The 23,727-nt window shown below is 38.4% G+C and overlaps 2 protein-coding genes across 8 annotated transcripts in view; both read right to left on the minus strand.

Annotated features, from left to right (window-relative positions):
- Window positions 1-5,348, minus strand: part of LOC109072041 (E3 ubiquitin-protein ligase RNF123-like) — a 124,268-nt gene extending 118,920 nt beyond the window's left edge. For 2 of the 7 annotated variants that reach the window (XM_042712144.1, XM_042712150.1), the window contains exons 1-6: window positions 5,206-5,348; window positions 4,416-4,532; window positions 4,244-4,331; window positions 1,168-1,247; window positions 772-866; window positions 15-69 (exon numbers count right to left, since the gene is read on the minus strand). In XM_042712144.1, the coding sequence (XP_042568078.1) occupies window positions 15-69; window positions 772-866; window positions 1,168-1,247; window positions 4,244-4,331; window positions 4,416-4,494 (397 nt within the window). In that variant the 5' untranslated portion in view covers window positions 4,495-4,532; window positions 5,206-5,348. Of the gene's footprint in view, window positions 1-14; window positions 70-771; window positions 867-1,167; window positions 1,248-4,243; window positions 4,332-4,415; window positions 4,533-5,175 lie in introns of all 7 variants that reach the window. The other 5 variants (XM_042712148.1, XM_042712146.1, XM_042712145.1 and 2 more) reach the window with 5 other exon arrangements.
- A 1,088-nt stretch (window positions 5,349-6,436) lies between these two features.
- LOC109093938 (telomeric repeat-binding factor 2-interacting protein 1-like) lies at window positions 6,437-9,540 on the minus strand. Its single transcript, XM_042712481.1, has 5 exons — window positions 9,407-9,540; window positions 8,310-9,192; window positions 8,135-8,211; window positions 7,658-7,662; window positions 6,437-7,236 (listed from the first exon to the last, which is right to left on the minus strand). The coding sequence occupies exons 1-5, from the start codon at window positions 9,482-9,484 to the stop codon at window positions 6,609-6,611; spliced, it is 1,671 nt and encodes a 556-aa protein (XP_042568415.1). The 5' UTR covers window positions 9,485-9,540; the 3' UTR covers window positions 6,437-6,608.
- Window positions 9,541-23,727: the final 14,187 nt, after the last annotated feature.

Below are 23,727 nucleotides of genomic sequence, written 5' to 3' on the forward strand. Positions count from 1 at the left end.
TTTTGAAACGCTACCTTTGTAAACACACGTGGTGGCTCTGATGGAGCTGAAGTTACTGTGACCAATGACCTTCGATCCAGAAAGAGAGAAGGAACAAAGCTGAACACATTTAACAGTAGACAACACACCTGTCTGGAAGAGTCACAATGAAAACTGGCCCCATTTGATTATGTAATACACTGTCCTGGTGTTATTGTGCATTCCTTGTGCAGATTGATCAACCGACTTCTCACTGTGCGTCACATCCTCAATCTTAAATATTACTGCACATGGCTACATTGTCATATCAATTTAATTTCAAATTTATATTGTGCATTTTTATTCAATTATATAAGCCGGCTACTTTTTAAAACAATTAAAATAATAAATTAAAACAATATAAAGTGATGGGGGGGGGGGGGGGGGGGGGTTACAATTAAAAGTGATAAAACAATTAAAAGTGATAAACTGAAGGTTTTTAGGCATTTGTGGTTATGGGTTTTTCTTTTTTCCTCAGGATTATTGCTGATGAGATCATAGACACTGGCAGCTTTAATAGGCTGCATTCCCACTAATGCACAGATCTGTTTCCACATATCAGGTGTTTTGTCCTGTTCTGAAAACATAACTGACTGTGCTTACGTCAATTCATCGCATCATAAAAGTATTCGGATATGCAAGTGCATTAAACTTCAGGACAAACAAACACAAAGCAAATGTGAAAGTCTGTCAGTATGTGAGTACCGTGCATCTAATATATATATGTGTGTGTGTGTGTTTTTAATCTCTCACCCCCAAAAGGTCATCATCAACAAATAACAGCCCTTCAAAGCCACTGCTGTGATCCAGGACAACAGTTAAAGGCCCAAGGCAGCCTTCTATCTGATCTGCATAGGAAAATAAATAAAAATGTAAATAAATTAATATAATATATAATGAATAAACATTATCAATATAAATTGATTATGTAGATGTTTTCGGTCATGCTTTTATTAATCAACAAATAAATAAATATTTACGGGGTCTTAGACAACAGATAATTATGAATTTAACAAATACTTAATAAATTACAAGTAAATATATGAATATATATTTTATTATCATTTTAGCGCAGTCTTCTACGTTCCATTTTGCAGTCATTTGTGAGGTGCTGAGCACTGGTGTTAAGAGTGTAAGTGTTTGTGTGACCTCTGCTGTCCTCGGTGACGTTATCTTCAGCCAGCAGCTTCTCCAGATGAGCTCCGAGATCCTGGAACGTCAGGCTTTTTCTACAGGGACAACCGAGTTCAACTGATCCTCACATATCACAACATCATAACAGCTCACACACTGACAACAACTGGCTGATCGAACTAGAAATACATTTTATTTTTGAAGTAATTAATACATTTAAGTAAGTCATCAAGTAAATATGATAAAAGTGACAATAATAAAACATGTACAGCAAAACCTCCAGTATTGAAATCCTGGTGTTAAGGACTCTGAGAGTAAAGAGTTAAAGTTCTGGAGTTGAATTTCAAGAGATGAACACGGCTAGTGTAAACAGAAATTACAGAGAGTTAAATCTCACTAACACTGTGAGTGTTATTATTTACATCCGGGATATTTACGTGCCTAAACCGGCTGAATGATTTCTCACAGACGCTATTCGGAAGGCAATGCAGTGCAGACGCAGAGGTTGTTTTAAGCATGGAAACAGCAGAAGCATCGTAAGTGTTCTACCTCATTAATGATATGTATTTTATAACATCATTGTTTTTAAAATATTTTTTTTCTGCTGTTTTCTTTCTTTTCTTTGACTTGTGATGCGGAGGAGACGAGGAGCTGATTTGTGAATGTTACAAAACAGCCTAGCAAAAGTACAGCAACACACACTAAAACATAAACATCTTACAAAATGCATAGCAACCACCTAAACACCCTAACATAACCACAGCAACATGCTAAAAGTAACAACACAGAGAAAACCTTAGCAACTACATAGCAACACCCTACCAACCACCTAAAACTCCCTAACATAGCCATGGCAACATGCTAAAAGTAAAAACACAGAGAAAACCTTAGCAACTACATAGCAACACCCCACCAACCACCTAAAACTCCCTAACATATCCATGGCAACATGCTAAAAGTAAAAACACACAGAATACCTTAGCAACTTAGCAACACCCTAAAAATCACCTAAAACTCCCTAACATAGCCATAGCAACATGCTAAAAGTAAAAAACACACAGAATACCTTAGCAACTACATAGCAACACCCTTAAAACATCCTAACATAGCCATGGCAACATGCTAAAAAGTAAAAACACACAGAATACCTTAGCAACTACATAGCAACACCCTACCAACCACCTAAAACATCCTAACATAGCCATGGCAACATGCTAAAAGTAAAAACACACAGAATACCTTAGCAACTACATAGCAACACCCTACCAACCACCTAAAACTCCCTAACATAGCCATGGCAACATGCTAAAAGTAAAAACACACAGAATACCTTAGCAACTACATAGCAACACCCTAAAAATCACCTAAAACTCCCTAACATAGCCATTGCAACATGCTAAAAGTAAAAACACAGAGAATACCTTAGCAACTACATAGCAACACCCTACCAACCACCTAAAACAGCCTAACATAGCCATGGCAACATGCTAAAAGTAAAAAAACACACAGAAGTAGCAACTACTAGCAACACTCAACACCTAAAAACTCCCTAACAAGCCATGGCAACATGCTAAAAGTAAAAACACACAGCTCTTAGCAACTACATAGCAACACCCCACAACCACCTAAAACTCCCTAACATATCCATGGCAACATGCTAAAAGTAAAAACACACAGAATACCTTAGCAACTACATAGCAACACCCTAAAAATCACCTAAAACTCCCTAACATAGCCATAGCAACATGCTAAAAGTAAAAACAACAGAATACCTTAGCAACTACATAGCAACACCCTACCAACCACCTAAAACATCCTAACATAGCCATGGCAACATGCTAAAAGTAAAAACACACAGAAAACCTTAGCAACTACATAGCAACACCCTACCAACCACCTAAAACAGTAAAAAAAAAACAATTTAACAACTACATAGACAACTGGCATTAAAAGCATTAGGCTAAAATGAAGCTCTCAGATTTCTTCTAAGCTAAATATCTGTAAATAAATTGTTTACTGTCACATGGCAGCAAAGTTGCTTTATACAGTGCTGACAGACGCCCATCATGACGCCTGACATGAAATCCAGCTTTAGAGAAGAAGATATGTAAACACATGAGCCGCTTCACTCCTCTGTGAGTGTCAGCTTTCTCTCATGTCCCATCATGCTCTATGTATAGATCAGCTCCTGTAACCAGACACTGGCTGGGATCAAGCGCGGGACGAAACACCAGCACCCTCCACCCTATCACCTCATCAACACACCACTGATGCAGCAAACCTCATTTATACACAATCCATTACGATCAGCCGAATAAGTTACACTTAAACAGAGTAAAATATATTGATGACTCATTGTGCACTGCACAGATTTCTGTCCAATCAGATGCTCTCTAGAACCCATAACCACCTGCAGCTGACTGACATGAAGCAAATCATGCTTCAAAAACATTAAGATAAGAAAATAATTCACAATACAAAACCAAATATGATATATATATATATATATAAGTGACGGTAAAGATAATGTCACCAAATATTTCAGTTTCAAATAAATGCTGTTCTTTTGAACTTTCTATGCATTAATGAATCCTGAAAAACATAATCAGGGTTATCACAAAAATACTGCTAATTTCAACATTGATAATAAGAACCATTATTAATAACTGAGCACCAATATTATTTGAGAAAAACTGAGCAGCAAATCAGAATGATTTCTGATCATGTGACACTGAAGACTGGATTAATGATGCTGAAAATTCAGCTTTACATCACAGGAATAAATTACATTTTAACATATATTCACATAGAAAACAACTATTTTAAATGATAATAATATTTCACAATTTTACTGTTTTTATCATATTGTTCATCAAATAAATGCAGGCTTGATGAGCAGAAGAGACTTTTTTCAAAACATTAAAAAAACAGCAGTGTGTGCATGTGCTTAGGTGTATGTATACAAGGCAAAAAAAAAAAAAAAAAAAAAAAAAAAGGAATATTTTTATATAAAACATTATATACTACAGATGGACTACAGATCAAGGCAAAAGCCCTAAAAACAAGGAGGAATCTTGGGTAATCCACTAACCTGTACGCCGCTGATGCCGGTCCCTGCTTACCGGAGGCAGGAAACACATGCTGCAGATAGTCACTCAGTAACTTCTCATTGACAATACCTGAAAAATACACATCAACAAAACTGTGTTCTTCCATTTACAGTGGGTTTACTGCAATAAAACGTCTTTATAAGAAGGACACACCTGTGACTTTGGGATTGTCTGCGTCAGATGCCAGGCGATAGCTGCGTCGGGACAGGGCAGTGCCACCCTTTGAGCTCATACTGCTACTGGACAGATCAATTATAAATTATAAATTATCTAAAAAAAAAAAGTCAGATGATACATTATATTGTGGGGGGGGGAGAGAGAGAGAGTGACAGCGATAGAGTTTAAGGTGTTAAGTTTATGTTGTAAATTTTTTATAAACCATGATATTTACATGATACTAACATAGTAATATACTAAAAACACAGTATGGTCATTCAAAAATATTTAGGGTAACGTTTTAGGCCTTCTTTCTGAGATGATTATTTTATGACTCAGAGTTCAAGTTGTCTATAATAACAACAATACAGATAAATTCTGACTAACGTTAGCAGACTATAAATTATTTTGACAGCAGTCTTAAACTAGAACAAAACCTGCAAACAATTTAAAATGTCAATGTTTACATGCTGCTGCCCGAGCAAACGTATACAAACATACACACAATGTAAACACAGTCTCTCTTTAGCCAGTGTCCCGCTAATATTACGGCTCCATGGCATGAATAACATTAAGCATATGTTTATAACCGATATAAATATCAGTTAATGACTGCCGGGGGTCTTAAATTCCCAACAAACGCGCAAGAAAACCATATTTAATGTGTTTCAGCCTCCGTGTTGAACATATGACAGGCAGAGCTGCTATGACAACACGCAAATCTCACACACGCAGATAAAGCGAGGTTAACGCTTACGGTTTGGTTAATTTCTCCTGCGGTACTCACAGATTTGGTGTGCTGTGTTTGTTTGTGATCAGCAGATTTTGTTGTTCGGCTCTCCTCTTTAAATGTGTCTACAGTCACTGCCTTTACCTACAGAAATACATCAAGCGGCAGGACGGCGATGAATGCACGTGGATGATCAAGTGGGCGGGGCTTGGTGGCCCGAAGGCTGGCTCTCATTGGTCAGATACGATGGGTTCATATAATAATTTTCTAATTTTATCTAGTCTCTGTCTGTTCTTATGTCAGCATCATTTATATTTTATAATGTCGTTATGTATGTGTAAATTATTGTCTGGGGTGCTGTCTTAAGTATTTTGAGACGGTTGGCATGTGGTTTGTGTATCTTTTCTCAGCGCTTTTTCGGACGGACCAATCAGAGACGTTTTACTTAAAACGTCATCTAGCATTTCGCAAGCGGTTTTGTGTTTATACGTCAAGTGTTCATATACAACATTTTCCTGTAACACGAAAAGATTTCAACACGATTCATTAGGCATTATGAGCCACGAAGAGCCCCCTGCTGGAATTAAATAGTGTGACTCGTGTGAAACACTTATTGCCGATTCTTTCAACAAATGCGATTCACAGCTATGGAGCGCGTTTCAGGACAAAATACGTCTCCTATGTGTTTATTCGTTTTTTAGACGCTTGAGAGATAAAATAGCCGAATCCTCATCAAGACGAATTTGTCTTATTCGGAAACATTTATTGAGTTAAATCTATTAATCGTCCGTAACTGACATAAACATTAAAATTCGTTCCACTCCGCATTTGATTAAATTAAGAAATCATTAATCACAAGAGACTGTGATTGGGCCACCGTCGACAGCGGTGAGAAAAGTAACAGTTGTCATATGACTCTTCATCAATCGGTTAATTTAAAATACACAACAAAACATATCTATAAAGTTAGCAATAATACCTAGAATGATAGGAACTAACCGCTTCAGATATTAAAAAAAATCCATATTGTCAATAGTGTTGCTAGTATTAACAGCTTAAACATTAGTCAGCTTTAACCAAGCACATTGCAAAATAACAGTAGATTACATCTATTTTAAAAGGAATCTTTTTCACATCTCAAAATACTGTAGATTATATTTTAGTTATAGTTTTAGTCTGTAGTAATTATAATTACATTTATATAAGCGCAAGATATGTAGAAGTGTGTGGTAATGCATAACAACACTCGTTCGATAATATTGTGTTTAACACAATGATACACCATCCGTTAGAAAAAATACTTTAATACATATTTAACAATGTAACGATTAGCAAAATTCTTTTATAAACTTATCAACATAAATCTTCATTTTTCCCAAACTGAGAATACAAAACCGGGTGAAAACGGTATTATTGTAACTAGTTCTAGCTGAGCGGCTGGTTTCAGGAAACAAATCCTCTCAGTTGATGCCAGGCGTGAGGAAGTCTCTTCTCCTGGTCACTTCCTCCTCTCCGTATTTGGACTGAAGCTGCTCCAGTTCACGTGGGTCGGCCGACAGGAGGATCTCATCGTCCAGATGGGTCCAGACAGGCCTGTGAATCTCACAGTCGTACCCGTCTAGCAGATACGCCTGAGCCCTAGCGAGGTCACCACTGGCTTTCCACAGAGCCTTGGTCACCTGGACCAGATCTTTCTTGGTCTTTGTCATCAAGTCCTCCACATGTTCTACCGAGTCCCTGGAGGGCGTGTCCTCTGGAGTTTGGCTGTGGTGTCTGTCCTGCGACTCGGAGTGGAAGATGAAGACGTGTGATGACGATGCAGGGACAGCTGTGGATCTGGGCCCTGGACGCTCTTCCTCAGGCGCTGCAGAGCGACACAGAGCTTCTGCTGTGAGATGCTCAGCTTGAGTTTCTGGCTCCCCGGCTAATGCTGCAGATGATGCTGAACTTTCACGTGCGTCTGAGGGCTTCATGACCGGCACTTCTTCTGCTTCTTCACTTTCATCCATCTGTGGAAACACACGAGTCAGTGACGTACGCCTTGGAGGCTTCTCCACTTTTCTAATCTGAAACACCGGACAACTATCCCTTTACAAATGTATTTTGGAGAGTTAAATTATAAACAAATGGGTCAGTGACTTATTAGAAAGTCGAAGAAATGGAAAAGTCTTTTTAAAAAAGTCTATTTAAAAACATCTAAAGATCTTAGAAACGTATTCAAGCAGGTTTCATATTGTTGTGAAAAACCTTCATGCTGCTTTCAAGAAAAGTTTCCATTTTCTGGACTGTCATGTGGTGTAACCATTAGGTATTAAAAAAAAAGATTATTTTTCTATTTTATTTTTCTTAATACAAATCTTAATAATTGCTTTCAAAGAAAGTTTTAAAAATATAAAAATAATAATATTAATTTATGAAACACTATAATTTTTTCACAAATTATTATTTCATAAATACTAACTTTTTTTAGTGGGTTTGTACCACATTACATTTTACAAACTGAACTAACTTTGCCTCATAAATAGGTCAAATTATATGATATTTTCAGAAACTTATTGACAAATATTCATAAGGAGTCTGTGAGGGTTCTCTCCATCATCTAATTACATTTTTTATTGTTTTTTTATTGTTTTTTTGGTCACACTGCATGCCTTTGAGCAGAAAAAAAAATGTTTTCAAATAATTTTATGTTAAAACGTGTTAATATTTATTTTAAAAATACTTCAAATTAAGAGTGCAAATAAATTGAGCAAATAAATGCAGTCTTGATGAGCATAAGAGACTTCTTTAAAAAAATTTTAAAAATACTTCAAATTAAGAGTGCAAATTGATTGTGTATATATATGTATTATTGGTGATAATAATTCATCAGAGGTCAATTATTTTATTTATTTTATTTATTGATTGGATGTGTTTTATGTTGTTGTTGTTGATTTTTTTCAGTTGTGAGTCTTCGGATTCTTTTGAATTTTTTTGAAGATTTTGCAAGTTTTCTAGAATCAGGAGAGGAGGCTTCACAGGACGTTTGTCTTGTTTTGTTGAAAGATGATTGTTCAGTTGGTCCTGAATTAAAAAAAAAACAAAAAAAAAAATGAAGAAGGCTTACAGGAAGAACTTGTTGAGGAACAACACAACAAATAAAACCATAAATACATCATCACCATCTGGAAAGTCTTCATCTAATCCAGATGTTTTGGACACTTCAGGCTCTGGTGTGTCTTGTTCTCGGCCCGGGACGGGAGACTCGTCCTGACTGTCACGGCTTGAGGCCTGCGGCGGCTCTCCTGCAGCATCTGGAGGAGAACTGGCTCTCTCTGGAGAAGGCCGCGGGTCGGTCCTCACAGCTGGACACACGCTGTTTTCTGAGGCGTGAGAATCAGCGACAGACTTCTGAGGAGAGTCTTGTAAGGTATCGGTCTCAGGCTTGGAGTTCTCAGTGACGTTCTTCTTCCGCAAAGGGCTTTGCGTGAAACACAGTGGTTTTCTTTTCGTGGGACTCTTCTTCACGAGTTGATGCTGGAGGTGCTTTAGAAACCGGTTCCTCATGGACTGCCAGCTGTGTTCAGTCACGCGCCGTTTCTCCATTTCTTTCCAAACCAGGTTGCCTTTGGCTTCATCTTGCCGCTTTTCCATGAACTTCAAGATGGCTTCATCATCTTCAGGCGAGTAACCCAAGCGCCCACTGCCCTGATGACGGCCCGCCACGCTCGTCTGGACAGTCGGTCCCACGCTAATCTCATAGTCGTCCAGATTCAGCTGCAGCTTCTGCTCTACACAGTCTGTGACGTATCTCGTAGAGATGTACTTTTGCCCGGAGCTCGCCGTGACGGTGGTCGCGTCTCCGGGGTCGATCAGCAAAATAGCTCCGGGCTCTTGATTGCGACACAAAGTGCCTCCTCCGTTAGTCACCAGAGGGTAAAGCTGAGTCTTAGTTGGACCGGGTCTCACATAGAAGCGCATTGATTGTCCACTTGTGTCCAGGAACAAGACGGGAGAAATGTCTGGGACCTCCTCCTCTCCCTCCTTCGACATGGTGAAGGTTATCTGGGGGTAAACCAGACAGTTGTTTTCATATTAAAGCTTTGAAATGAAAAACAATTGATGTGTTATTCAATATAGGACTATAGTATTGTGAAGATTTCTGGCTGACACACGGTGATGCCTCATGTTCATATTAATGTGTTAAACTACACTCAGAAAAGTCAAATTAGTTCCGATTAAAAGCTCTAGCAGCATTTGTTTATAGATAGATATTTGCACTCGCGAATCTACTGCCATGAATTAGATTTGCATGGCACAGTCTTTCCCTGTTAATCTGTTTTGCAGCACATAACATCCATACACACACAGGACTAGTGTGAAGTCGCTACCTGTCGAGAAAACTAAATATTGATGAAAGAAAACAAAAAGTACTTGCGTCTCGCCGCGCCTCCAAAGAGCCTCTGCGCTGCCTGTGAGACGCTTGTAAGAGGTATTTATTTATGAGAGTGTGTGTTTGATGGAGGGCGGGAGGGGAGGGGCGTGCGTGAGAGGGGCGGGGACTTTTATTCTGGAAACAAGCGGATAAGGAAATGCTCGCTGTCTCAGCGCGGGAAAAACTATTTTTATCAACCAACATTTTTATTAACCATTTTATTATTTATTGTTGTTGTTAGTAACAGTAGTAGTTTGATTTGTTTTACTTCTTTTTAAACTGTTTTCATTGACAGAAACAAAACAGGCAAATATTTGTTTGAATCATAAGTAACTCAAAGTTAAATACTTGTTTATTGAACTGTTGTGTAAAATTAATATCACTCTTGGAAACTTCTTGAACATTTGAGTGTTGTTTATATCAGTCAAACTTTCAATCAACTTCAACAGAACATAATTATTCTCACTCTTGGAAACTTTAATCAACTTCAACATATTCCACAAAACATTTACATCACCCTGTGCAGTATCTTAATAATTAATAATGAATAAAGAATTAATAATGCATTTTGGAACTGTCCAGTAACACTGATTACATGTTTGACATTAAAGCTACTGCGTAGGGTTAAGATACTGTAAATGTTGCTGACTTGAAACTTGAATGTATAAATATTGTGTTTTCTAAGTGTATTTGGATTAATTTTGAAATATAATTAACAGTGTGAGGATTACTTTAATCAAAGAAAACAACATAAAGCAAAAAAAAAAAAAAAAATGGGAGTAAAAATGTTGTAGCCTACTTTATTAATATATTTGCACTATTTAGGACTAACTGCACATTTCCTCACCAGTTAAGAGGACGTAATTGTAATACTAGAAGACTAATGTGAATAGAGTAAAAATGTTGTAGCCTACTTTATGAAAAAGACTGGTTTTGCTTCTTTGTACTTCCATGACTATACTAGAACTAATAGAAAAATACAGGTCCGAAGTAAAAGATGGGTATAAATTTCAGTAAGTATCACACATCCCTGGTCTTGTTTGTACAACTTAGTGAAACTTGTTCCTTGTGGAAGATTTTTTCTTCTCAAAAAATTCTGTTAATCAAGTATAATCTTCTTGAAATCTAACCATTTATGGTCTTCAAGTCTATTTCTTTGGCTTTGAGAAAGCTTCAACTCTTCTGAAACCCTATTTTAAACTGTCTTCTCCTCCTAGACTTCTGAAAGCAAAGAACCACCAAATCTCCTTAGACTTCAGAAACCTTCAGACTGGTCTGACTCGGGTTGCTGTATCTTTTCTAACTGATTGGGCTTACGGTTTTCGTAAACCAGACTATTAAAACCACCTTAAAATCCCATAGACTTTCATTGAGGGGGTGAAAACTTTATACAATAAGACTTATGGTGTATTTAAGCTGTCTCCTGCCATAGCAAGGCTGAAAAACTCCCTACTGAGAATACAGCTAAAACCAGCCTAAGCTGATCGGTTGCTTTGGATAGTCTCCCAAGCTGGTTTTCAAGTGGTTTTGGCCCCTGTTTTAGCAGGTCACGCTGATCTTAGCTGGTTTTTAGCTGTTTTTTTTTTTTTTTTACTGAATCAACTGGTTTTAGCTGGATTAGCATAGCAACATGCTAACAACATGCTAGTAACTTGCTAATAACTAGTTACTTGCTAATCATGCTGGAAACATGCTAGTGACATGCTAGTAACTTGCTAATCATGCTAACAAGCTAATCTCTTGTTAATTATGCTTTGCTAATCATGCTGGAAACATGGTAGTGATGTTATAGTAACTTAAATATGTTTATTGTTTGTTATTGTATTTTTTTGTTATGATTATATTGTTATATCCACTTGCTAATCATGCTAAAAACAGGATATTGACATGCTATCCACTTGCTAATCATGCTAACATGCTAGTCACTTGCTAATCATGCTAGCAACATGCTAGTTTACTATTTCTTATCTGTTTATCTATCTACTTTGCCTTCAAAACTTTAAAACTACTTCAAATTAGTTAAAACTGAAAACCCTCAAACTTTAAGCTTTTAAAACTACTTAACTTTCTGGCTAGGCTTTTTCAAGTCAACTTAAAGTTTGAAAGACGTTAAAAGAGTTAATAAACAATAACCATATGTATGAAATGTACTGAACGTGGGCATGCCTTCGGGAAGCGCTGTATAAAAGAGAGTACAGACACAGACTCGAGAGATTGTTCTACAGAGCTTTCTCGGTTTTATTGTCTCTTGATAATAAAATCTAAATTCTGGCATCAAAACTCCAAGATTTTGAGAATGATTCCTCATAGAAGCGACAGAAGACACCATAAATTGGCGCCATTAAACAAAATGGAGTGACCAATATTTTTATTTTATCAGCCATATATTTTTTTTATATATTTTATACCCAAAGAGTTCAGCATTGTTGTCAATAATTCAGGTGTATATTTTGCCCTAGTTGGTTAATGAAATAGCCCTTACTATGCCAAATCCAGCTCCATTTTTATCTGATTGGTTAGTGAAGCACGCACTTCTGTCTGTCATAATTACTTTGTCTTTAAGACATAAAGCTGGACTGGTATCTATTGAAAAAAGCAGATTAAGAATGTTAGTTAAAACACAGAATTCAAAGAACTGCTGTGAGACCAGTGAATAATCAAGATCAATATAGTTAATGAAATTATTTACCAAATTTGAAGCAGTCTCTATAGTGAGTGATATTTAAAGGTTAAATTTTTCATTGGTAAGTGAAAATTTTGTCATTAAAGCAATATCTGAAAAATGCTGAAAAGTAGGCAGAGCACAGCGGCGATAGAGGGGATGAACCGAGGGCGGGGCTGAGCGGGTGGGGTGAAAAATGCTGAAAAGTAGGCATGGATTGATTGACAGCTGCTGTCAGAGGCGCTGAAGTGGAGAGTGACTGTAGTGACGCAAGTAGCTTTGCAACAGAGCGTTCATTTGAAGAAGAGGACTTTTCTCCCCCACCTTCCCCTGAAGTGGAGGATGTCGAGGTGTCTGTGGACGCAGGGCCAGGGCCTGAGCCATATCAATTCGAGCCGCTGGCTCAAACTGCGGTCTTAGCTCCCGCATCGCATCCGACGATGTATGAAGCAGCCGCTACAGTGATTTTGACGAAACAAGATGGTTTTATACTGCCAAGGGGCGTGGTAGCTCGTACCAAGGGTGTGGTGAGCTGGAAACTGCATGCGTCACCTGCCACCGCTTACGTCACGTACCACCCCAAACATCCAATAGGAAAAATCAACTGCAGTAGCCACCGTTCAACCTGAAGAGGGCAGGACTCAGACGTTTTTACACCATATATTTTAGAATTAAAACACTTTATAATCAAATTTCAAAAAAGTTACTCGAATCAATGAACAGCACTAATAAAGCCCCATTCTTACAGATCATTAACTAAAAAAAGTTGGTTTAGGGTTTAGTTACTCTTTAAATATGCAGCACCTGTGCAGACAATGGAAAGGGATGTAAGTCCTTCTGGTTAGATCATCAGCCTGTTGAAGCTGTTGCACTGGGTCAGTCAGTCTGTGATGGCACTCAAAGGCCTGATCTTGTGGTGTATGGTCTCCACTGTTTCTCTGCCTCTCCTCAGTCTGGCTTTTGATTGCTCCTGCCAGAGTTTTGGATTTCTATATGTTCTCTTCATCCTCAGGAAAAGTCTCAAGTGAAAGAATTCAGAAGAAGTCAGCGTTTCTCCATGCTGAAGTGTGCTCTCCTCTTTCATGAGGGGAGGGGAACGTCCAACAGCCCCTCCCTCTTATTCTCTCTACAGGTGTGTTTTGCCTCTTCGCCACTTTGTTAGACAGACTCCAGTTCATTGCTTCCCTTTGTCAAGGCACTGTTCCAGAATTCATCTGAAATTTTAACACTCAGAGACTGCATTAATCAAATGAACCTTTTGTAAACTCTTGACCAAATTGTGTCTGAGCAATCAGCTCTTTATCTAATTTTCACTTTTCAACCATCTCTTTCAGTGGTCCCTTAATAAAAAAGGTCTCATCTGGTTAAAAACAGCAGTTCCCTTATTCTGTTTTAGTAAAGCAAGTTCTTTGTTGAAGAAAAACCGCAATAATTTTTTTTCTTTGCAAAATGTAGAAAACAGCAGTAATCTATCTTTATTATACTACAAAAGAATCCTTCCTTTTACAACAGCATGACATGCATATGGTAAAACAAAGACTTCAATCATATTTTTTTCTTCTTCTATATTTCCATGCATAATTCAGAATAATCTGGTGATGGTGAATTAATTGTTCCGAACCAACATCAAATAATTCATATTATTTTATATTTAAATATTTAACCAACAAGTTCCATTCCTATTGTAAAATGCCTATGGCTTTTGAATCAAAATTCCTATTAATCTCACACAATCTTGCTCTCATTCAACATTGCACTACACAAGTTATCTTTTAGTTAACTCAAGCCCAAATCTCTAAAATTCTGTAGTGGATTAACTTTCATACTGTGTCCCAGGGATAACAAGATACAAATTTTAGAAGTCTTCAGTTATTAGATATAAAATATTAAGCATGTGCAATCTTTTTATTCATCTGTTTAGACAAGTCATTAAATAATAAATGTTTATCTTATTTTAATTAATCTATTATTATTTCAATAATCTGCGAAGTCCATATCTTGGAACACTTTTTTTAAAACAACATTCATACAAGTCCCTTTATAGAGTGAACACACACACACCGTGAACACACACCCGGAGCAGTGGGCAGCCATTTATGCTGCAGCACCCGGGGAGCAGTTGGGGGTTCAGTGCCTTGCTCAAGGGCACCTCAGTCATGGTATTGAGGGTGGAGAGAGCACTGTAAATGCACTCCCCCCACCTACAATTCCTGCCGGCCCAAGACTCTTACTTACAACCCTTGGATTGCGAGTCTGACTCTCTAACCATTAGGCCACGACTTCCCCACATATAGAGTTTATTTTCTCATACAACCGCAAGTTATAAAAAGACTCAGATAGACACATACATTTACACAGACTACACTACACTCTTCCTGAGTGAACTGTTAGTTACTCGCTCTTTCACTGATACACTTGCTAAACACAGTAAAAAAGCACTACCCTGAAGAAATTTTTGCCTATCCGTTCAGACCTCTGTACTTTCCTTACAACTTTTTACAGAGCGGTAGACACAGAACTTTACGTGTTTCCTTATACTTTATCTGCTTAACGTCTATTGATGTCCATCAAGGCCCACTCACACAGACCATTGCATGCAATGTATTTCTTCTGGAATTAAAACCCCTTTTGTTCTTTAAATTTGGAGGAGCATCATCGAATGTCCATATCACCGCTGGCTGGCTCTGACAAACAACACTTATTATATAAGTAAAAAAACTGTCTACCTTATTGTTTAGTGGCCCCTATTAGTTTTGTTCGTCAAGCCAGCCCAAAGTGGTCCTTCACCCTCTGCTCCATTCCAGTCCCTGTTCGGGTGCAAAAATGTGGTGGCTTCTGCCAATGCTGTGATGAATTATTCTTCAAGTCTTGGTGTTTTGATGCCAGAAGATAGACTTTATTCTTCAGATGAAATAAAGCCAAGAAAAACTCTGCAGAGCCATCTCTCGAATATTCTGTACCCTCTTTTATACAGTTTCTTCTCTAGGTGTGTTCAATACATTTCATTCATATTTGTTATGGGATCACAATGCAGTCATTAGGCCTTAATGTTATGTTCTGTGAAAATAAGGCCCCATTGTGTGTCATCATGTGCTTCACCATATGTCTGCACATTCCATTCTCATACAGATTCCTATACATGCAGGCGAATACACATGTTGACAATAGTAGAATAATGTAACACATAAATGGCTATATTCCCATTGATTATACTTGAATAATTTATATTTTGATTAATTAAAATCTTCCACACGACTCGCAAAGAGTCACACTGGTGAAGCTGGAATGATTGATGGGGGACGGCTAACGAGATCAAAATACTTGGGAGCAGATGTGGGCCAACAAATGGAAAAGAGGAAGTGGAACGAGAAGGAAACAGACAAGCAGACAACTCTGGAGCAAGTGACGAGGAAAGACCAGTGACGCAAGATGAAGTGCAAACTGATGACAACTCAAAAAGCTTCTTTTCTGCTTCTTTTTTCAGAGAAGCAGAAAAGTGAAAAGAATGAGTCTGACAACATATCTGATGAAAAAGCCCCTGCATTTTATATAAATTCAATTTGTCAACCTAAAGGCATACCTAACGAGTTTAATACAAGACAAAGTTAAAGCAGGGTTTGAATCAATATTAATTTGAATTACAAAAAGAAAACATAAAATTACAAAATGGATTAATTACATGAAGTAGAATCAGCAAAGATTTATTAATTACACCGATGAGGCCTTAACACTTCTAGGAGAGCAATTGGATGCAAGAATGATATAGCAAAATAGAAGAGCTCTAGATTATTTGTTAACTGAAAAAGGAAAAGTATGTGTTATGTTTGGGGAACAATGCTGTATTTATATACCAAATAATACTGCTCCAGAAGGAGCATTTAGTGAAGTAATGATCAAATTGAAAAATCTAAGAATGGAAGATGTTGGAAAAGATAATCAAATGTGAGATTGGACTGATCTAAAGTTAGGAGCATGGGGAGCATAGTTAACTAAATTGAAATTGAAGTAAAATATTATTTTAATGTGTATATTGAGGTCACTTGTTATCAAAGCTACAGCTAAGCAAATAGAAATTCTAAGATGTCAAGATGATGGGATATTGATTTTTGAGGGTAACCAAAATGGTCCAATACAATGCACAAAGTATCTGGACAGAAGATCAAATGCTATTTTTGTGATGTTACATTTTTTGGTTTGATGTTTATTCCTATTGGATTCTACATAACTGTGACAACCACAGACAAGGCTCATGAACCAATTTCAAACTCATGCTAATAACATTGTTTTATTTAAATAAAGGATTAGGGAGACAGGATCTTTTTACTTCCACAGGTGTGGGGGAAGTCTTTTTGGTCCTGCTACTCTGCCAAAGTGCTGTTACATAATCTTGTCAGTAGTGATAAAACTGTGTGACTTAATTTAGTCACTAGGTAGTGATAACTGATGAATATCCAATAACTGATGAGACTGAAGCTGCACTCTGGGTAAAAACAAGTAAAGGTGAGACTTAGTAAGTCTCAAAGAGGGGAATGTGGAAGATTTTTATTTATCAAAATATGAACTAATCAAGTATAATCAATGTATATCTAACCATTTATGTATTAAGTTATTCTACTATTATAATCATGTATTTGCCTGTGTGTAGAGGCCTGCATGAGAATGGAATGTGCAGACATTACAAAACTAGTATATGGTGAAGCTGCACATCCTATTTGGACATTAGAAAAAAAAAAATATGATGGGGCCTCTTTAGTCATGGAACATAAATTGGAACCTCCTGTCTGCTTCTGGGTGGCAGGCTGGAGACACAGCCATAAGAGGTTAAAAGAGTTGATAAACAATAACCATATGTGTGAAATGTACTGACCGTGGGCATGCCTTCGGGAAGCACTGTATAAAAGAGAGTACAGACACAGACTCGAGAGATTGTTCTGCAGAGCTTTCTCCAGTTTTATTGTCTCTTGATAATAAAATCTAAATTCTGGCATTGAATTCATTAATGTCATAAATCTTTTTACACACCTTTACACATGGAGCTGTACTTTCCAAAGTGTTAGTGGTCTGATATAGCAGTAGAAGATCCCTGAATCAGCAGATGTAAGGTTATTGAGTATCAGTGTGAAGTTGTCATTCACATACTTCTCTGGAAACATTTCAACTCTGTTCTTGTAGGTTTGGCTCTGTTTGGATGTCACTCCTTTGTCTTTAACTATGTCATTTACATTCAGGCTGTCATTGTGCCTCCAATGTATTGTTATGTTTTCACTTTTAGGCTCATTCTCAGTGGAAGAGCAAGGCAAGACAACAGTGCCTCCGATAACACCTCAGTAGAGTCTCAACAGAGTGAGTTTGCAGGAGAGATGCTGAAAACAATAAAGAACTTTAAAAACAGGTTCATTTGCATTATTTACCTTTGACATTTGCCTCTGAGAAGCACACCTTTGTTTATCAGCAACAGGACAACACAGATGAAACTGCAACTGTAAAAACAAACAAATGTGTAAATATATTTATCTACAGCAAAGAAACAATTCTTACAGTAAGGCAGATATTTTGTTGTGTTTGGAGACTTTAGCAACACTATAAAAGTATAAGTGTTCAAAGTTTGTGTTAATATAATAATAAATCCATAATGAATCCATTATGCCCTTGTGAAAAATATGTGCACTTAATTGTATTGAATGTGTACCTGTAGTTTACTTTAAATCTCAAAAGTATATTTAAAAAAAAATGGTACTTGCAAATAATGTAATTAAATATAGCTGCACGCAGCTATTTAGGGGCCAAGCACTACAGAAGCAAGCAAGGCAGCGAGCATCAGACCAACTGCAGCAATGAGTAAGACAAAATGGCTGAAAATGTATAAACACAACCACTAGCAACATGATTAAATGTTTATCTCTTTTGATTAAATCAATGTGGTGTGATCTGTGTCAGTTGACAGTGGCACACAAAGTTTGGTGTCAATACGTCAAAGCTTTGCGGAGATTCAGCCTCAGATGCAGTTTGGCATCATGCCATCAAATTTGTCAATGCATTAAACAAATCTTCATATATCAACATGAAATACATAACTTTTTGCCAGCATGGTCTGAAGATGATCTGAGCTGATTCATGTGAAAATCAGACCAATGTCTAGGAGGAGTTTAAAAAAGTAGGTTCGGCCGATTATGGCATAATTGGTTTCAATGTTCTAGGCATGACCCAAGGAAACTATCATTTAAAGCCTGGTTTCTCTCTTTCACATGGCTCAGTATTGAATTTTTAGCCCATGTTTACCCGTGTCTAGCCCTAGTGGTAGGCAGAGCGAGGCTTTGTGAAAGATGGAAACAGTCGAAGCAAATGTGCTGAGGCTTCGAAACAATTTGACACCCATTTCTACTGTGACACATAGTGGTCATTTTCAAGTATTGCCCTGAAACAGCACTGGTAATGAATCAGTTAAGCGAATATATTATAACGTATATGTTGTGCTCCTCATTCCACTGTGTGGGTTGGAGGAGTGGTAAGTGTGCACAACTGGCATGTTGTCAGAACCTGTCAGTTTAGGTTTGAATCCTGAGTGAAGCATGTATAGTCATGACCAAAACTTTTGGCAGTGACATAAATTTTGTGTTTTGCTGTTTCAGTATTTGTAGATTATTTTTCCACATGTTTCTATGGTATACTGGAAAACAATGGCAAGCATATAACTTTTAATAGCTTTTACTGGCAAAAAAATATATACACTGCTCAAAAAAATTAAAGGAACACTTTGAAAACACATCAGATCTCAATGGGGAAAAATATCATGCAGGATATCTATACTGATATGGACTGGGTAATTTGTTAGGAATGAATGAAGATGCCATATTGTTTAATGGAAATGAAAATTATCAACATACAGAGGGCTGAATTCAAAGACACTCAAAATTAAAGTGAAAAAAGGATGCAGCAGGCTAGTCCATTAAGCTGAAATTTCATTTGCAACAACTCAAAATGGTACTCTGTAGTTTGTATGGCCCCCACGTGCTTGTATGCATGCCCTGACAATGTCAGGGCACGCTCCTAATGAGAAGAAGGATGGTGTCCTGGGGTATTCCCTCCCAGATGTGGACCAGGGCATCACTGAGCTCCTGGACAGTCTGAGGTGCAACCTGGCAATGTCAGATGGACCAAAACATAATGTCCCAGAGGTGTTCTATTGGATTTAAGTCAGGCGAGCGTGGGGGACATTCAATGGTATCCATTCCTTCATCCTCCTGGAACTGATTGCATACTCTCGCCACATGAGGCCGGGCATTGTTGTGCACCAGGTGGAACAAGGACCCAATGCACCAGCGTAGGGTCTGACAACGGGTCCAAGGATTCCATCCCGATACTTAATGGCAGTAAGTGTGCCATTACTACCATAACTGACCCACCACCAAACCGGTCATGCTGAACAATGTTACAGGCAGCATAACATTCTCCACCGCTTTTCCAGACCCTTTTACATCTGTCACACGTGCTCAGGGTGAACCTGCTCTCATTTGTGAAAAGCACAGTGTGCCAGAAACGGACCTGCCAATTCTGGTGTTCAATGGCAAATGCCAATCAAGCTACACGTTGCCAGGCAGTGAGCACAGAGCCCACTAGAGGACGTCAGGCCCTCAGGCCACCCTCATGAAGTCTGTTTCTGATTGTTTTCTCAGAAGCATTCACACCAGTGGCCTGCTGGAGGTCATTTTGTAGGGCTCTGGCAGTGCTCATCCTGTTCGTCCTTGCACACAAAGGAGCAGATACAGGTCCTGCTGATGGGTTAAGGACCTTCTACTGCCCTGTCCAGCTCTCCTAGAGTAAACTGCCTGTCTCCTGGAATCTCCTACATGCTCTTGAGACTGTGCTGGGAGACACAGCAAACCTTCTGGCAATGGCACATATTGATGCGCCATCTTGGAGGAGTTAGACTGCCTGTGCAGCCTTTGTAGGGTCCAGGTATCGCCTCATGCTACCAGCAGTGACACTGACCCTAGCCAAATGCAAAACTAGTGAAAAACAATCAGAAAAGATGAGTAGGGAAAAAATGTCAGTGGCCTCCACCTGTAAAACCATTCCTGTTTTGGGGTTTTTGACGAGTGGGGCGGGGCCGAGAGCCATGGGAATTGGTCGAGGCCAGTGGTGTGATTTGGAAATGAGCGACACCTGCTCCACTCACCGGTCTCGAGTCCCACGGAGGAGATCGGAAGGATACAAAAGAGGAGAGACGACATTGAAGGACGAGAGAGTCCTGGATTATATTTTGTGTTTGGTTTTTGTTTGTGCGCGGCAGTCGTCCGTGAGGGGCTGTCGCGCTGTTTTGTGTTTATTTGGTTATTAAAGTTCTATTTGAATGTCCGCCGGTTCCCACCTCCTTCATCCTGTGATTGTGAAGTTTGTAAAGTGTTACAGGGGTTTTCTAATGGTTGCCCATCTAGTGCACCTGTTGTTAATTTTATTAACACCAAAGCAGCTGAAATGAAGTAACAACCCCCTCTGCTACATAACTGACCAGATCAATATCCCAGAAATTTAATTTACTTGATGCTATACTCTGATTAAAAAGTGTTCCTTTAATTTTTTTTTGAGCAGTGTATATAATGAGTCAGTATTTACAGTATTGAGCCTTGTTCTTCCATAACCTCTGCTCTGGCATGTTGGATATTAGCTTCTGGGCCTACTTCTGACTGATGGTGATCCATTCTTGCCTTATTAGTTCTCGGGGTTGATCACAATTTGTGGGCTTCTGCTTGTCCACTCGCCTTTTGAGGACTGACCACAGGTTCTCTATGGGATTGAGATCCGGGGAGTTGCCTCGCCATGGATCAAAACTTTCAATGCAATGGTCTTCAAACCACTTCTTTATCACTCTTGCTTTGTGACATGGTGCTCCATCATGCTGGAAAATGCATGGATCATCACCAAATTGCTCATGGATCATTGGCAGAAGTTGCTCTTGCGGGATGTTTTGATACCATTCTTTATTCAAGGCAGTGTTTTTGGGTAGAATTATGAGAGAGCCCACACACCTTGGTTGAAAATCAACCCCGCACATGGATGGTCTCAGGATGCTTCACACAACACAGGACTCATGGTAGCGGTCACCTTTTCTTCCCCCAAACAGTCGGAAGGGAGCTTCATCAGAGAAAATAACTTTGCTCCAGTCTCCTGCTGTCCAATCCTTGTACTTCCTGCAGAATTTTAGTCTGTCCTTGACGTTTTTCTTGGAGAGAAGTAGCTTCTTTGCTGCCCTTCTTGACACCAGGCCGTTGTCCAAAAGTCTTGGCTTCACCGTGTGCAGATGCTCTCACACCATCCTGCTGCCATTCCTGAGCAAGCTCTGCAATGCTGGAGACGTGATTCTGTAGCTGACTCAGGAGGAGACGGTCTTGGCACTTGCTGGACACTCTGGGACATCCTGAAGACTTCTTCACTGCAGTCGAACCTCTCTCCTTGAAGTTCTTGATGATCCGGTAAATGGTTCTTTCAGGTGCAATATTCTTTGTAGCAATTTTCTTGCATGTGAGGCCATTTTGATGCAAAGTGATGATGGCTGCACGTGTTTCTTTGGAGGCAACCATTGCTAAAAAGAACACAATGATTGGAAGCATTCTTCCCTCCTTTTATAGCAATCAGTCTGCTCTTACAATCTAATTAGTATGATATTGATTTTACCTGACTAGCATTCATTCACACTTTCACATGTGCTGCTGATATGATTAGTCAATTAATGTTAGCTGGTCATTTTGTGTCAGGATCAAAAAACAGTGAAATATTTTTTTTTTGTGAAAAGTAAATTTTTTTGGCCAATGAAGCGTTTAGCAATTATTTAAAATGCATCAGATCACTCGACACGATAATCTAGAAACAATGGCTATGTTTACATGCACACCTTTTGGTTCAATCGGACTGAATTCACTACAATTGATGAATCTGATTGTAGTGTCTACATGAACGCTAAATAAAGTGATCAGGTTGATGTGCGCATTTATATGTCACAAGCTCCACAAGCTATATGTCCGCTCATTCCGTGCGTCATACGTCATTACGTTATTTCTGCGTTATTGCACATGCGCAGTTCTTTCAGTTTCGTGGTTCAATCCGATCGAGTGTTTACATGCACGCTTCGTATTAGAAGAGAAATAAACCACCCCCTTCAATCCGATCAAAATTTCATTCCGATCGAGCTCAATCGGATCGATTAAGGTGTTTATATGAACGTTTTTCAATCCGATTGAGCAGTCGGATTATTTGGGTGCATGTAAACGTAGCCAGTGTGTATGAACACCACAACAGCCTAAGCAGCAAAGTTTGCAAAACACAAAATTTATGTCACTACCAAACTTTTTGGCCATGACTGTATATAATTATAATAAATATTGGAAAGTTGTGTTTTTATTGATCTCTCTGACAACTGAATGAACTATTTGTGAATATGTTGTTTTGGTCATGAAAAAATGTACATTAATAAAAGACATCAAGCCACAACTGGCATTTTTTACATATAAATATTTATATGTAAATATATTAATTGTTTTGCTGCATTAACTCCACTTTTATACTTTGCAGGAGTTAGGTTAAGACAGATGTGCGATTGTGCGGTTTGTTCCCGACCTTGTTGATCAAAAGCAAATTCGGGTCTTGAAACACTTGAGAAATGCCCGATGCTTTGATTTACCTTTGTCACTGGACATGGGTGTTTCGAATCACACTTCGGAGCAGTGTTTCGAAACATTTGCGCTTCGGGATCTTGACACCATGTCGAAATGTCAGTTTCGCGTCAATCATCCCTATCTAGCCCTAGTTTCTTTGTTTTTCAGAGTTTCCATGTTCCTTGTTGCCTGGCCTTGTTTTTGACTCTGGACTGTTCCTTGTTTCCTGATCGTTTGCTGCCTGCCCCAACCTTTTGTTTGTGTATTGGATTACCCTTTTGTCTGCCCTGGATTATACCTGTTTGCTGGTGTTTGACCCTGCCTGTCTGACCATGCTTTTAATAAAGCCCACACTTGGATCCTCAACTCCATTGTCATGCCTCCCTCATTACAGAGATCGTTAAAACTAATCATAAAGCTATTAGCATTTTTTGAAATTTCATTAGAATTTTTGACCAAAGTTTGGCTGCCTCACAACTTTGAGTACATTCAGAGCATGGTATAGAAAACACATACAGAGTTTCATAACGATACTCCAAGGAGTTCGTAAAATATAGTATTTTACAACAAAAATCCATTTTAAAAAGACCAGTCTTATGATTTTTGACCAATAAGAAATTCAGAAGTTATAAACAAAAATGTTTCTTACCTGTGCCAAATCTATGCAGCAGTTCATGGTTATTATAACACACACCAAATCTGGTCTCAATACATGCAATACATGCATATTCTTTGTCATATTTGTTTGCATATTTTTCAAGAACAGTTCGACTAATCAACTTGAATTTCATAACTTTTTGCCAGCATTGTACTTGGCTCTTAATTAAATAAATAACAGGCCATTTAAGTATATT

The sequence above is a fragment of the Cyprinus carpio genome, chromosome A22, assembly GCF_018340385.1.
Source record: "Cyprinus carpio isolate SPL01 chromosome A22, ASM1834038v1, whole genome shotgun sequence".
In the NCBI taxonomy this organism is placed as follows: Eukaryota; Metazoa; Chordata; class Actinopteri; order Cypriniformes; family Cyprinidae; genus Cyprinus; species Cyprinus carpio.